This window comes from Terrapene carolina, unplaced genomic scaffold (genome assembly GCF_002925995.2).
Source record: "Terrapene carolina triunguis isolate 2854851 unplaced genomic scaffold, T_m_triunguis-2.0 Scaffold68, whole genome shotgun sequence".
NCBI classification, from domain to species: Eukaryota; Metazoa; Chordata; order Testudines; family Emydidae; genus Terrapene; species Terrapene triunguis.
Genome location: NW_020664419.1, coordinates 20,541,586 through 20,556,580, shown reverse-complemented (window position 1 = coordinate 20,556,580; position 14,995 = coordinate 20,541,586). Strand labels below are relative to the sequence as shown.

Below are 14,995 nucleotides of genomic sequence, written 5' to 3'. Positions count from 1 at the left end.
TTCAAAATAGATACAGTATTGAGTTGATGAAGTTCATATTCTGTTTAGTGACTGCATTAATATCTTGTAACTTTATACAGGAGTGTTTTGAATAAAGTTTGAATATTTAAAGAACATGGAAGGTTAGAACTTTTTTAATAGGTAGTTACAAAAGTAAAACAAATATTCTTAAATATGATTGTAAGATTGAAATAATGTTCCAGGGAATTTTACAAAACACCATTGCTTTCATATTGGTATATGACTTAGAGAGGGGAAAATACTTGATTTTAAATATCCGTAGGAACATTTTACTTTTTATTTAGCGTTACTGTCCCTCGGAATATTAGAAGTTACTTGAAAATTGATGTTGGAAGACAGGGCATTAAATACTGTGAAATGATCAATTGTATTGGGTAAAATGTTGCTAGATGAGAAGAATTAAGTGTTAAATTAGCGTGTTTCAACTCTGTTGTTCATGGAAACAGACAGGAATTGGGGCAGAAATCAATTTATGGGAATTAACCTGTCTCCTCTGGATTTATTAAAGGATGGTTTAAATTGAGATTGATGACAGAACTGTATACTGGTAGCATAAACTGGCAAAACTAATTTTATTCTATTTCATTTCTGGGGTAAATAATTTAAAATATTTCAGCCCTCATTAAGTCAGAGAAAATTAAGATAAATGGTTGCTCTCAATCAAAGACTTCTAAATGTTTTTTAATCCAAGAACAGGTACTGAGCATGAAGACAAAATGATTTGTTCTACCTATTTGAAAGATGGTGCTGATATGACTTGTATTTATTCTTACATTTAGAATTAGTGTTGTTCTTTAATGTGTTTTAACAATGAAATTGTAGAAACATTTAAAAAAAAAAAAAAAGCTAAAACATCTAGCAAAAGTTATTCTATATTGCTTACTGGTTGGCTTCATAACATCTGCATTTATAGGCTTGCTGTTGGTACTTGAGTGTGTGGGTGATGAGCCACTAGAGGTGCACCAACAACTACACCTCTACCTCGATATAACGGAGCCAAAAAATCTTACTGCGTTATAGGTGAAACTGCATTATATAGAACTTGCTTTGATCTGCCAGAGTGCGCAGCCCCGCCCTCCTGGAGCACTGCTTTACTGCGTTATATCAGAATTCGTGTTATATCGGTTCGCCTTATATCGGGGTAGAGATGTACTAGCATACAACTGGCTATGTCATCACTATATATTATCTGTTACAAAAAAACCTAGTCTGATGTGTTGATCTGTTTTTTTGTGTACTACTGTGCCAGAAAAAAATAAGTTTGAAGAGGGAATCTCTTCAGTATAATAGACAATGATTAATATTTTCATTAATAGTTTAGTAAGGGCTGGTCCACACTACCCGCCTAATTCGGCGGGTAGAAATCGATCTTCTGGGATCGATTTATCACGTCTCATCTGGACGCGATAGATCGATCCCAGAAGCGCTCCCCCGTCAACTGCGGAACTCCCGCTCGCCGAGAGGAGGAAGCGCTGTCGACGGGGGAGCCTGCCTGAGCCGTGTGGACCCGAAGTAAGTACTCTTAGTTTGATATAGGAAACGTCGACTTCAGCTACGCTATTCTCGTAGCTGAAGTTGCGTTTCCTATATCGATCCACCGCCCCAGTGTGGACCAGCCCTAAGTCAGTTTGGGATGTTAGCCTTTGGGTATGTATTATGGTGCAGAGGGGCCATATAGAAAGTGACTTGGAGATTCATTTATATATCTTTTCAGTGACTGGACCCTAGCTGTGCATTGTTAGAAGCTATACATCGCTTAGTCATAATTGAAAAAGCCAAATCAACCAATTTGGACATGGATTTGGACAAAGGCATTCCAATTTGTTTGCTTCCCACTTTATTATTTTGTATTACAGTGGGACCTAGGAGCCCTGGTCATTGACCAGGAACCTATTGCACTAGGCACTGTACAAACATGGAACAAAAAGCTGGTCCCTGCTCAAAGGAGCTTACAATCTAAGTATAGGACAAGAGACACATGGATATAGACAGCTGGGGGAGTACAAATAAACAATGAGACAGTGTTGGTTAACATGATATGCCATGGTCTCTTTACACTAGCAGCCTATGGAAAACAGTTGCTTAACACATGCTTAATTCAAGTTTTTAGAAGTTTGATGCTAAACTTTTAACAGTTACATGGGAGTTTGTTAAAGGAACACTAGTGAATATCTGGTTAGTTAAAAATGCATGCGTTCCCTCTGTAAGGAATTCCGATTAAACTCGAGCAGTTAAGGTATCTGTTCTGGGAAACCTGGAGTTCTGGTCCAATCACAGACTTCAGCCTGAAATCTTGGGATAATATAATCTTTACTACCTGAATAAAACAGATTCCAATAACAGGAGCCTTTGTAACTGGGGTATTGCTGTATCATGTCCATCCCAGTATTGTGTGATCCTGAAGATTCATGCCTTTCAATGGTTTGGAAAAAAAAATCAAAAACAAAACTTTTTGAAAAAAATAAACCCATTAATGAGAACAGAATCATACAATCCTCTACAGATCTGTAATATTACAGCAACAATAATCCAAAAGAAATAATCAACTTGGATATCGATAGTTAAATTCAGCATAGTAAGTGGAACATAAAATAAACCTATGTTTTCCCTCTTTTATTCTTCAATCAAGGTAGTAACTGTGTTAAGCTTAAGAATTCTTTAATGAATTATAACCAGCAGTATTTTCACTCTGGGTAAAGCCTCCATTTCTCTCTTGAGGATATAAAATATAGTAATTGTTTATATGCAATTGTCCCCATTTAAAAAGTTGATATTTACAAATAGTTACCACATATTTTTTTTTTAGTTATTTCTTGGAGCAGTATTGGGCTTCCACATAATAATACAAAGAATCTTGTAAATCTCTGGACATAATTTTTGAGGCCAAAATACATTATCACAGAAGAAAATTAGACTCTTTACTCCTAAGGGAATTCTGCGCCAAAAATTTAAAAATTCTGCAACAAAATATTTGAAAATTCTGCATTTTTATTTGTCAAAATAACGCAATATAATCGTGCCCATTTCAATTTTTTTAACAGGTTTCAGAGTGGAAGCCTGTTAGTCTGTATCGGCAAAAACAACGTGGAGTCCTTGTGGCACTTTGAAACTAACAAATTTATTTGGGCATAAGCTTTCGATTTGTTTGTCTCTAAGGTACCATAAGGACTCCTCGGTGTTTCAATTATTTTGGTAACTTGACAAATAGATTTCTTACTAGGCATATTAATACAGAACTTTGTGTAATTCAATTAAATTACAATACAGAACTGTATTTCCTGCCTCTGTCAGAAGCAGTGCAAAGGCTTGGGGGAGTCTGGAGTGAACCTGGAGGGTGTTGGGTGTCGGTAGGAGATTTTTCTTTGGGGTGAGGAGGGATTGTTAGGGTGTTGGGATGCCTCCCCCATGCAGACTCTGGCTGACCCCAAGCCTCTTCCATTGTTAATCTCATCTGCCCCATCCCCGCATTCCTCATCCCCCTGGGTCTCTGTAGACTCCCTTCCCCATCACCAGGCTCAACGCTGTCACCCCACTAGCTGCTGAGCCCATTCTCCAGACTGTCCCCCCAACTAGCCCTTCTGAACCCCAGTCTGTGACACCCCCCCCCCCCAGCAGCCCTGTGTGCCCCACTCTGTCCTAACCTCACTCTGTGGGCAGGTGCTGTGATGAACTTCTCCTGCTGTGGGAATTCTGCAGCACTGAGCATAGAATTTTTGTATTTTCCCTCATAAAATTCATTTTGCCAAAGTGCTTCAGTTCTGCCTTTTGCCCACCAGAGGCTGCTGTGGCGCTAGAACAGCCATCATGAAGGCAGCTGGCTGTTCTGGTGCCCCAGTGGCCTCTGGTGGGCAAAAGGCAGAACTGCAGCACATCTTAGGCGACATAGATTTTATGTGGGAAAATACAAAATTATGGGAGACAGAGGAATTCTGTGCATCCGCAGATATGCAGAATTTCCCCAGGAGTATCTCTTTATGAACCTCAGAAGGATAGCTAAATTGAGGTACTGCTTAATTTTTTTCAAACACATTTATTAGTAAAAGGTAATCTTGGTGGAAAAAATTATTCTCTTTTATAATAAACATATTAATGTAATATCCTAATAATGTATGGGATATTTAAATCTTTTGAAGTAACATAATGCTGGATAAAAATGGAGCTTTTAATTGGCCGTTACCGATGTCATGGCTTTATGAATAATACTCAGATAAGTCACTTCTGCCGTAAGTCATGACAAAGTTGGTTTCTAGGGGGTTATCACTTTTCTTGGGTGGCTGAACTGCTAAGGCTGCTCCCATCACCCTTGAAACAGTAATCCCCCAGACTTGCTCTGTTCGTGTCTTATTGCTTAAGTAGCTTTCTTTGCCGTCCAGAGGTATGGGTGAAATGTGGCTCCATCAGCTGGACTAGAAAGTTTTTTTTTTTTTTTTTTAAATTCCACATAAAAGGGCAGAATAAAGTTGACTATATAATAAAATCCTTGTTTGTTAAAAGGTCCTGGATAAAGCAGAGCAGCTGAGGGAAATGGAGGCAAATATGTTGCCAGGGTTTCTTAGACTACAAGAAATGGTAAGTAACTGAGTAAAGTATTTTTAATGTATATTTCATAGAAGTTAAAGATAAATACTGTCTAGATGATCTAATACCCTGTCTCACTACCAGTGAACTCCCTAGAGAAGTTTGGGTATAACTTTTTTTTTTTCTTCTGAAAGTTGTAATTTTTTGCAGAATTTTGGTCAGCGGCAGAACTTAAATCAGAATTTAAACATCACGGTCTTTCTTCTTGTGCTCTGTTTTATTCCATTTAATAATATGTTGTCCTGTAAATCAGCTCTTTTATGCATTCTTTTGAAGCTGCTTCCACTGTACACTGCATCTTCTAAAATATGTATTGCTTTGAGATTATTCTACCACTCTTCATCAAGGTTTTTTAATAATTGCCAAAGCAAGTATAAAATCTTGGAAGGACTGTAAGCTATATAAGGAGCAACTTCTAACTGGAAAAAAAACTTAGCATAGCTCAGTTCCTACTGTCTTTGGTTAAACGGTAGCACACTCTTAAAGCTTGGCAACTGGCTGTGTGGGGGGTGCAAACCCTCCTGAAACAGCTGCTTTAGTGGGAGCTAAACCCAAGTGTAGCGAGTGTGGGGTTGGACAGATGAACCACATTCCCAGGTGTTTGTTTTCTTGCAATTTCTCCAACAGTGTCTGAGAACCCTTTGTGATGGCCCTCCTGGAGACTGGTGCAGGGACTCTTGGAACATTGGTTATGCAATTATGGCTAGCCCTGTTTTCATCACTAGCAGGGGCTCTCTGACTTTTGGTGTGTGTGTGACAGCCTCTTAAGAGTCTACCCTGTTGCAATATGGCAAAGGCGTTACTCTTTTGGGATTTTGTTTGGGATCGGAACAGAATATATTTTTCCGCTGCTCTTGCTTCTGATTTAGGAAAGGACTGGACTTGAGTTAAAGCCCATTGAAGTTAGTGGGAGCCTTTCCGTTGTCTGTTGGGCTGTGTTGTTTTGTGAAAGTGACTTTTCCACTGGCGGTGGAAAGCTGTAGCATCTTGATGTGCTTGAGTTAGTGGATGGGGCAGTTTGTAGCTATATGTTGATCTTGGTGGCAAGACACTTCTGTGGGTGCGTGTCAGTGTCATTCACTTTCTGCCTCATGTTTTCTTAGCAAATAACTTGTTCAAAGACCTTGTGTAAAATAAATGAAAAATGTGGTGATTTACATTTTAATATTTTTTTTTTTAATTGCTGATTAATTTGCAGCAGTAGAGGTTGATTAGAGAAGCATATCAATCCTCTTGCCTGTGATGGGGCAATATTTAGGTGATTCATAAGCACTGGAAAATAAATAGGTTGTTTCACCTTTTCCTTAAAGAATATATCTTTGTGCAAGATGGAAACTGTATCCTGAATCATTACACATCAGCCTATTGTAAATCTGTTTTATTATTTTTGAAGCTACCAAGAAACAGCAATGTATGTAAGGAAGAACTGTGTGCTCTATGCTTTTTCTGATAATCTATGTGCCAGTATTCTGTTGCACTTTCTGGAATCCATGTGCCACACTACTTTACTTTTCTGTTGTTTACTCACATCAGTGGTTCTTAATTTCTGGTGATTTTTATATTGTGGAAGTAACCTAAGGAAACAAGCTTTTTTTTACTTTTAAACTTATGGGCTGCTTCAAAACTCTGAAATCTCTTCACGGAAGAACCATACTTGAAGGCATCGCTCTTTACTGCTGAGTTTATAGTACAGTTGCAAAAAGACCTGCAGAGATTAAAGAATGTAGCATTATATTTGTATGGTATAAGCTCCAGAATATTTTGAGGATTGATCGGTTTACCTTAACCATGTAGTCTTAAAGATGCCACAGGACTCTGTTGCTTTTTAAAGACTAACAGATGTATTGGAGCATAAGCTTTCATGGGTGAATACCTACTTCGTCAGACGCATGTAGTCTTTGTTCACTGAGCAAAATCTTTCCTAACAGTAATGATAGATGAAGATGACCCCCCCAAGGACGTGTGGAATAATGGAATTGCGCATTCTATTAAAATTGTATATTATAAAATGTGAATACGCTGGCCTGTTTTTTCTCTTTGTAAGCTCTCAGATATTTAAAAAAAAAAATAAATGGGACATCAGAAATATTTTTCTCATTCTTAAATAAATTGTGGGAACTGTGTAAAAGAAGAATATTTCCATATGAAAAATAAGGAATTTGTTACCTATAGACCCAACTTAATATTAAGTTGGACCTTGCATATTGCCACAGACTTTGCTGAAGTGATGGTATAGTTACTTACCAGTCATAACCACGTTTAAGATTGCAAAGCAATCAATTAAGTACAGAGCTAACTTTGTAGTGGCATGAGTCAGATGACCTTTATAAATTAAGCCTGAAGTGTGTTCCCTTCACAAAATATTGGTCCTCCTTTACCTCCTCAACTCTTACTATACAATCTCCTAATGAAATTCTGGATTTAATTATTGAAGTGAAATGTTGGCTTAATTTTGGGAAGGGAAGCAACTTCATATTGCCTGGTACCCCAGGTCTCTAGTAGCTTAAATGTCAATTAAATGGCAAGAGATATACAGGAATCCCAGATAATTATGAAAATCTGCAAATGTATGAGCTCCTTGATTAGGCCACCAAAAGACTTATTAATATGCTAATAATTTGTTAAACACTAAATTTGATGAAATTCTTCAAATGAAAAATCCTAACAATCGTTCTTCTGATTAATATTTTAACATGCAAGGTGACCTTTTCCCTCTTTCTCTCTTACAGACAGACAGAAATGTCACTGTTATTTTCCTTAGTGAAATTGTGTGGGAACTGTTTCGTCCAAACACTGGATGCTTGGAGCCATTCACCTTGTATTTTCCTGACTACAGCATAGGTAATTTAATCTACTTTTTTGTTGTTGAATGAATAATATTAGTACTTTGCATAAAGGACTTTCCATCTAAGCATTTCAAACACTTAGTTTTTTGTTAAGCAGTGAGAGTAGGTTGAAGCTTCAGCTTTAAATCAGTTAGAAAATGTGACAGTTGTGTATGCTGGTTACTAGAATCCAGAAGGCAGTGTTTTGTTTTTTTTAATAACTATAGTGGCTTTGGTAAAATTACAAGCTCTATATTCCCAATCACCCTGTACTTAGGATTCAGAGACTCCCTCCCTCATATTCATCTAGATTTCCAATATGGATCCCCTGTCTCAAACCACACCCTGCATGCTAACTAGTGAACTACACAGCAGGGTCAGAGACTCCAGCCTTCTCCTGTCTTCCATTTTCCTCTAGGGAACACCCATCACACATTTTGCTTTTGCATGCAGTCTGAGAACATACCACCCCTTAACTATTATGCCACTTTAGTCTGCAAAGCCCAATCTACCTCCTCCATTATGACTAGAAATCCCATTTTATTTCTTTAAGAATTGTTTCTGGGGATCCCCATTCGTGAGATGCACATGGCCCTCATAGGAAGAGCTCAGCCAGCTGATGGAAGTACAAGAGTATCTTTGGAGATCTGAATTTCTCCCCCACAGCTGTGGTTAGCTGTAGATGTCGAGACTGTTTCTATATCCTTTGCCATTTTGGCAGCATATTGTTTAAAACTTTTCTTGTAATTAGTTGTCAGTAAAGTTAGTGTGATTTAGTGTTGTGATGGTGTGTAAGTTTAGGTGTGTGGGTTGGCTTTTTTTTTTTATTTTATTTTTTTTATTTTTTTTATGTTGAGGCAACCAGACCATTTTTGGTTCTGTTACCCCTACTGATAGGGTTTTCTTTTTGATGTTGTTTTGGGTTCTGTGGTACAGCTGATATCATTGTTTGGCTTGTGCTGCACTTAATTTTTAAAATATGATTAGTACAATAAGGCAATCGCCAGCTTTTTGGAAAAAAAAAATCAAACTTGTTTATATCCAAACAGGAAATCTACAAAAGATTCTGTCCCATTATCATCCTCCAGAATATTCTGCTGATTTCTATGCTGCGTACATTAATATTCTTCTTGGTGTCTTCTACACAGTCTGCAGGGACTTGAAAGAGCTTCGACATCTGGTGAGGGATCCTCTAGATTTATTTTTCTTGTCCAAAATCTCAAAGGCTAGATTTATTGTTCAGTCTGGATAGAGAGCATGTCATAAGCATATTGCATCAAAAGGTCCTGGGCTAGTTTAAATCAGTTAATGAGGTATGGGTGTCCTCATATCCCTGGGGGCCTGTACCAGTCTTGTCTCCAAGGAAGACCTCACCAAGGCTGTAAAGAAACAGATGTTAAAAGAAAAAGGAAAAGTCAGTCTGGCAGGAAGAAATGCTACTTGCCACCTATTTGACATTTTAAGTAAGGCTTTTGAGAGGGGGATGGCTAAAAATGAAAAGGGATGATTACCTGGATATTTCCCAGAGATAAACAGTCTGCATTGCTTTCTTCAAATGAGATTCACTATTTTTCCAGAGTCGATGTGTGTCATGTTCATTTGCTGAATACAGCAAAAATAGCTTTGTTAGTGTAAACTCTAAAAAAGTGTTTAACCTATAGAAGAGTGGAATTCAACTTTGAATAGTTGAATAGAGTCACACACCAAATAATCAATGTGACATCCTGATATTGTGAAATATTTGCATTACCATGATACAGAATTATCTTCTATTGATGTAAACCACACACTGCAAAGCAAGGATATTGCACGGTGGTTACTTTGTGATACTCCATGACTATTTAACAGAATAATCAGTAATGAATTTCATCTATTAATGAATTTAATCTAGTTCTTTTTTTAACCCTGTTATAGTCTTGGCCTTCACAACATCCTCTGGCAAGGAGTTCCACGGGTTGACAGTGTTGTGTGAAGAAATACTTCCTTTTGTTGTTTTAAACCTGCTGCCTATTAATTTCATTTGGTGACCCCTAGTTCTTGTGTTGTGAGAAGGAGTAAATAACACGTCCTTTTTTACTTTTTCCACACCAGTCATGATTTTATAGACCTCAATCATATCCCTCCCCTTAGTCGTCTCTTTTCCAAGCTGAAAAGTCCCAGTTTCATTAATCTGTCTTCATATGGAAGCGGTTCCATACTCCTAATCATTTTTGTTGCCCTTTTCTGTACCTTTTCCAATTCTAATACCTTTTTTGAGATGGTGCCACTGCATCTGCACACAGTATTCAAGATATGGGCGTACCATGAATTTATATAGAGCAATATATTTTCTGTCTTCTCTATCCCTTTGCTAAGGATTCGCAACATTGTTAGCTTTTTTGACTCCTGCTGCAGATTGAGTGGATGTTTTCAGGGAACTATCTACAATGACTCCAACCAAGATCTCTTTCTTGAGTGATAACAGCTAATTTAGACCCCGTCATTTTACAGTAACTCCTCACTTAATGTTGTAGTTATGTTCCTGAAAAATGCAACTTTAAGTGAAACTATGTTAAGCGAATCCAATTTTCCCCACAAGAATTAATGTAAATGGGTGTGTGTTTGTGTGTGTGTTAGGTTCCAGGGAATTTTTTTTTTTTTTTTTAGGCGAAAAAAAAAAATTTTAAAAAAGTAATAAAAAACTACGCGAGGGGGGGTGGGGGGTGGAGGGGAGTAGTGTGTACGTGCTGTGTGTTTACAAACATACTGTACATACAGTACTATAGTTGGGAGGTGCCCCTGCCTTATCCTACACAGGCACAGCCCACTGGCACTGGAGATGAGGCAGGCAAGGAGGCAGAAGGTGCTGTAGGCTAGGAGAAGCATATTGTGCAGCAACGGCAGCTTCCCCTACTCTGCAAGCACCAGGGGTAGGGTGGGGGGGCTCAACCCCCAGCCCGCCCACTCCCCGCCTTCCCCCAACCCCCATCCTTGACTTGCCCCTTAAACATCGCAAGCCAGCTGATTGCTGCTGGCAGGAGGGAGGGGGAGCCTGCATGCTGAGTCCTCGCTCCTCTCCCCTCCCTCCTGCCTGGGCAGTCGGCTGGCTTGCGATGTTTAGGGGGCAGGAGGGAGGGGGGAGGAGCGAGGACTTGGCATGCAGGCTCCCCTTCCCTCCCCCCCTGCCCAGGCCAATCAGCTGGCTTGCGGCGTTGGGGAGGGAGGGGGAGCCTGCACGCTGAGTCCTCACTCCTTCCCCCTTCCCTCCTGCCCCCGAAACGCCGCAAGCCAGCTGATTGCCTCAGGCGGGGGGGGAGGAAGGGGAAGGCACTGATCGGGCGGGCGGCACTGTGGGGAGAGGGGGGCGTGGGGAAGCTGCCAGCTGTGGAGAAAGCAGGCAGCCGAACAACACAAGAGTGGAGCATTGCACAACTTTAAATGAGCATGTTCCCTGATTGATCAGTAACGTAACAACGAAACAGCCTTAACTGGGACAACTTAAAGTGAGGAGTTACTGTATATGTAGAGTTGAGATTGTTTTCTAGTTTGCATTTATCAAATTTGAATTTCACCTGCCATTTTGTTGCCCAGTCACCCATTTTTGAGAGAGCCCTTTGTAACTCTTTGCAGTCTGCTTTGGACTTAACTGTCTTGAGGGCTTCCTTAGCCGAGGGTCACTGAGGGAAGTTCCAGACTTCTTGCTTGCACTTGCAATAAACTGGTGCACCTGAGCCTTAAAACATTAAATCTCATAACATCCATGTTAAGTACCGTAGCTAGTATAGCAAGTAAAAGCCAAACGTTTTTAAGAGTCCACTAATTATGCATGCCTCAAGTTTTGAATATGTAATGGATTATTCAGGTAATATCAGTTGGAGTCATGAGTGCTCGATGCCTCTGAATGTAACATTCAAGTCAAGCAGCTATGTATAAAGGCATCCCAAATTAGTGGACACTTTGAAAAATTGGGCCCAAATGACTTGCTCAGGCAATGTGAGTCATTAGGAGAGCAGGCAGCAGACCCCATGAGTCCTGACGTCCAGCCTTATCCTCTTACTTCTAGACACACTGCATAGTTTGGAAGCATATCAGGCAGATAATCTGCCTGATAGCCTCTAACAATTGTAGTTTAACTGTATGTTGTTTGTTTTAAATGAACATTGATTAAAACAGTGGATGAGAGAAAGCAGCATGACTTCATAAAGGCAGTTTTACAGTGAAGAAAACTGCCTTTGTTTCCACTGGAAATTAAATGCAAAACTTCTGTATTGTGTAGAGAATGAAAATGTAAATTTTCACATGGAAAAAAAAGCAGTACATAGGAGGCAATTAACACACTTACTTCAGCCTACATCTGGTGCATAGTTTTATAGAAACATGGTTTCTAAATTTGATCCAAAAGCTTTTCTACTGGTCCTCAGTTCTGTAAAGGTCTCCATACTCCTACTAAAAATTCTAATAGAAACAGATAACCCAAACATTGCAGCAGTGCACAGAGGATCTGAAAGTGAAATTTACTATAATTTAAAAATGAAACTGATTATTCTGTTACCATTGTCCAAGCTGAGAAAGTGAAAAGCAAACAGGTAAAGAAATGTTTTATTTTATCTGACAGTGACTTCTGTAATAAAAGTTGAAATTCTTGACTTCAGCAAAACTGATTATTTGATTGAATTAGTTTGTATTCAGATAAGTTTACATATATGTGCATACACACTTATTTTGAACAGAATATGGGAAAACCACTGAATTTCACAAAAGCTGATGTAAACGATGGCTTACGGTATAGTGTTCTAAGCTAGTTAATGGAATAATGAATACATGTTAAAATATAGAAAGCTTTAATTCTGTCTGTATCGCTATTAAAACGGATTTAATTGTTCAAGGAGTGAGATCAGATCATGATCTGCATGGCAGACTTGGGTTTTTAGGAAATGTATGCTTCATTCAATTGTCTGTCTACTTCAGTGTTCCCAAGATACCCACATGCTCCTTTGCTTTGGATATGGAATTTTTACACTTCTACTTGGCTTTCAGATTTTTATAGATTAAAAATCTAAATATAAATGATGTATGCTGTATCTTTAATGCTTGACAATCAAGCTTAATTTCTGAATTGGTAAAAGTAGCAAGACGTCTTCCATGCAGGTCTTTCAGTTAATTTTCCTCCTCCCCCTCTTTTTTTTCTCTCCCCATCCCCAAATTCTGACCAGGGTTGGGGGAGGGGGAAGAGATAGTGCTTTTGTTTTTTCCCCATATTGCCTTCTTCCTTCCCCTCCCCACGACACCAGTTTCACTGTAAAAATCACTGAGTAAAGGCAGGAAGGCCATCTTTATTCTGCATAAAACTGAATTGGCTAATAGCTAAGCTAGGCAGAGCGGAGATTTTGGCTGACTAAAGTAGAGCTGGGTGGGAAACCTTTTTTCCTATCCCACAAAAATATGTTTGCAGTTCTCTATCAGGACAAAACCAAGACCTTTCAAGTTTAGAGAGGGAAGGTGTAGGCACTCACCTAGGATGTGGGAGAGACAGGTTCAAGTTCATGATCTGCCCAATTCAGACAAAGTATAAAATGAGGGGTTTATTTCAAAATGCACTTAATCATTTAATTTTTGAATCTCTACATTTTGACTTTCATCTAACCTATGAAATATCAAATCAGTGGGTACTTGTTCAGTAATAAACTACTTCTTGGTTACTGCCAAGGAGCATGACTTGTCTTTATACAATTTCAGTGGTTCTGATTGCATAACTTGAATTAATAAAGAAATAAGAGATGATGGGGCTTTGTTGTATACAGGTCTCTTGGGCTGGGTCTACACTACAGCGGGGGTCCGACCTAAGATACGCAACTTCAGCTACGTGAATACCGTAGCTGAAGTTGAGTATTTTAGGTCGGCTTACCTGGCGGTGAGGACGCGGGAAAGTCGACTGCTGCCGCGCTGCTGCCGACTCCGCTGCCGCCTCTTGCCGAGGTGGATTTCCGGAGTCGACGGCAGAGCGATCAGGGATCGATTTTACCGCGTCTTCACTAGACGCGGTAAGTCGATCCCCGATAGACCGATTGCTACCCGCCGGATCGGCGGGTAGTGAAGACATGCCCTTGATCTTTAACCATGCAATGATCTCAAAACTCAAATGAGCTAAAGTAGTATAGACAATAGTAGCTAAAAGGATCAAGATCACAACCCCGTCTTTTTTTCCCCCATATCTGTACATATAGCGGTCTTAGTAAACTATTGTGTACTATGTATGTTTCACTGATAAAAATTGAAAACTCAGCAAGACAAAATGCAGAAGATTCATGCTAGAGCGTAAAGTCAAGTTAGAAGCGGTCTTTTTCTTAAGAATATATAAATAAAAATTAGTATAAAGGATTTGTCATTATCCTCTTTTCAGTTCTCATCATGTTACATATAATGACGATAAATTACATGTGTATGTTCCCTTTAAAAAAGAAAAACCTACTACCCTGTTCACAAGATTGTTAAATGGGCTGTTCAAAGAGTGGCTTTTCACTGTAATATTAGAGTATGAAGCCACTTAATGTGTTTATTTTTTTTACTTTCTGATGTATTAAGTTTCATATTCTTATTTAAACACACATGCACACTGTATTTAAACATTACTTAGTATGTTAAGTGGTAGGTTTTTATTGACACCTAGACACTTTATGGATGGCACCTAATAAGTTATTTTCCTGGTCATCAAGCTAGGTATGTAACTCTTGGTGAGTGGGAGTAAGAAATCAGTGGGAGCAACAAAATAGTCAAGATACAACACCAGCATACACAGGATCTTGCTGAAAATATAATTTTTCTGTTAGTTTTGATAACCAGACGCTGCAATTTTAAATGCACCAGAGAAAAATAATCCAGGGTATCTTTAATGTTTGTTCTCTTGCATCCTATTAAAAGGTGCAGCATACTGAAAATAAATGTTAAGCAGTGCAAACACTTGCGGTACAGTCATTTAATTATTCTGTAAAAATTACCATAACTTAGAAGTAAAAGTGACCAATAGTGCACAAACAAGGCTGGCTAAGAAGAAAGAAGAGTCGTGAAAATAGGAGTAGAACTGCCTCACATACTACCCAGCTAGTTTCCCTAGAACTAGGTATGTCCAGCAGTCTGTACAGTGTTTTTCCTAGTCTTCCCTACGAACTTGGAGACAGGCTAGACTTGTGATCTTGTGCTGTTACTGAAGTTTTTATTCCTAATTCTCTACCTCTCAGTGCAACAAACTGCAGGATACAGGCTTCTTTTTGTAGCAGCCTTTTTTCCCTTAAAAATCCACTTAGATTTGTGTTAATTTTAGATTAGAGCCTGAGCCTGGCTGGCTCTTTGAAACCTTAAGTTCCGTGTGTGTGATATCTCTCCAGGGCTTGAGAGAAGGAGTGTATGGCTTGAGTCAACTTCCCTTTCTCCATAGGAAAAAGAGGGATAGTTGATAGGGAGAAGAGAGGAAATGGGGAGGCCAAGAAACATTCCACTTGTGTGGCACTCAAACAGCCCCATGGGAATGGGGCAGACTTCCTGCTCTGCCAGGATCCCCAGCAACAGCACCAGAGCTAAACTTTATAGGTAAAAAG

The 14,995-nt window shown here is 39.1% G+C and overlaps 1 protein-coding gene across 1 annotated transcript in view; it reads left to right on the top strand.

The window, feature by feature from the left end:
* Positions 1–14,995, top strand: part of ORC5 (origin recognition complex subunit 5) — a 138,820-nt gene that overhangs the window by 12,895 nt on the left and 110,930 nt on the right. Inside the window, exons 4-6 of the mRNA XM_029910799.1 lie at positions 4,516–4,590; positions 7,329–7,440; positions 8,474–8,604. Coding sequence (XP_029766659.1) covers positions 4,516–4,590; positions 7,329–7,440; positions 8,474–8,604 — 318 coding nt within the window. The remainder of the gene's footprint in view (positions 1–4,515; positions 4,591–7,328; positions 7,441–8,473; positions 8,605–14,995) is intronic.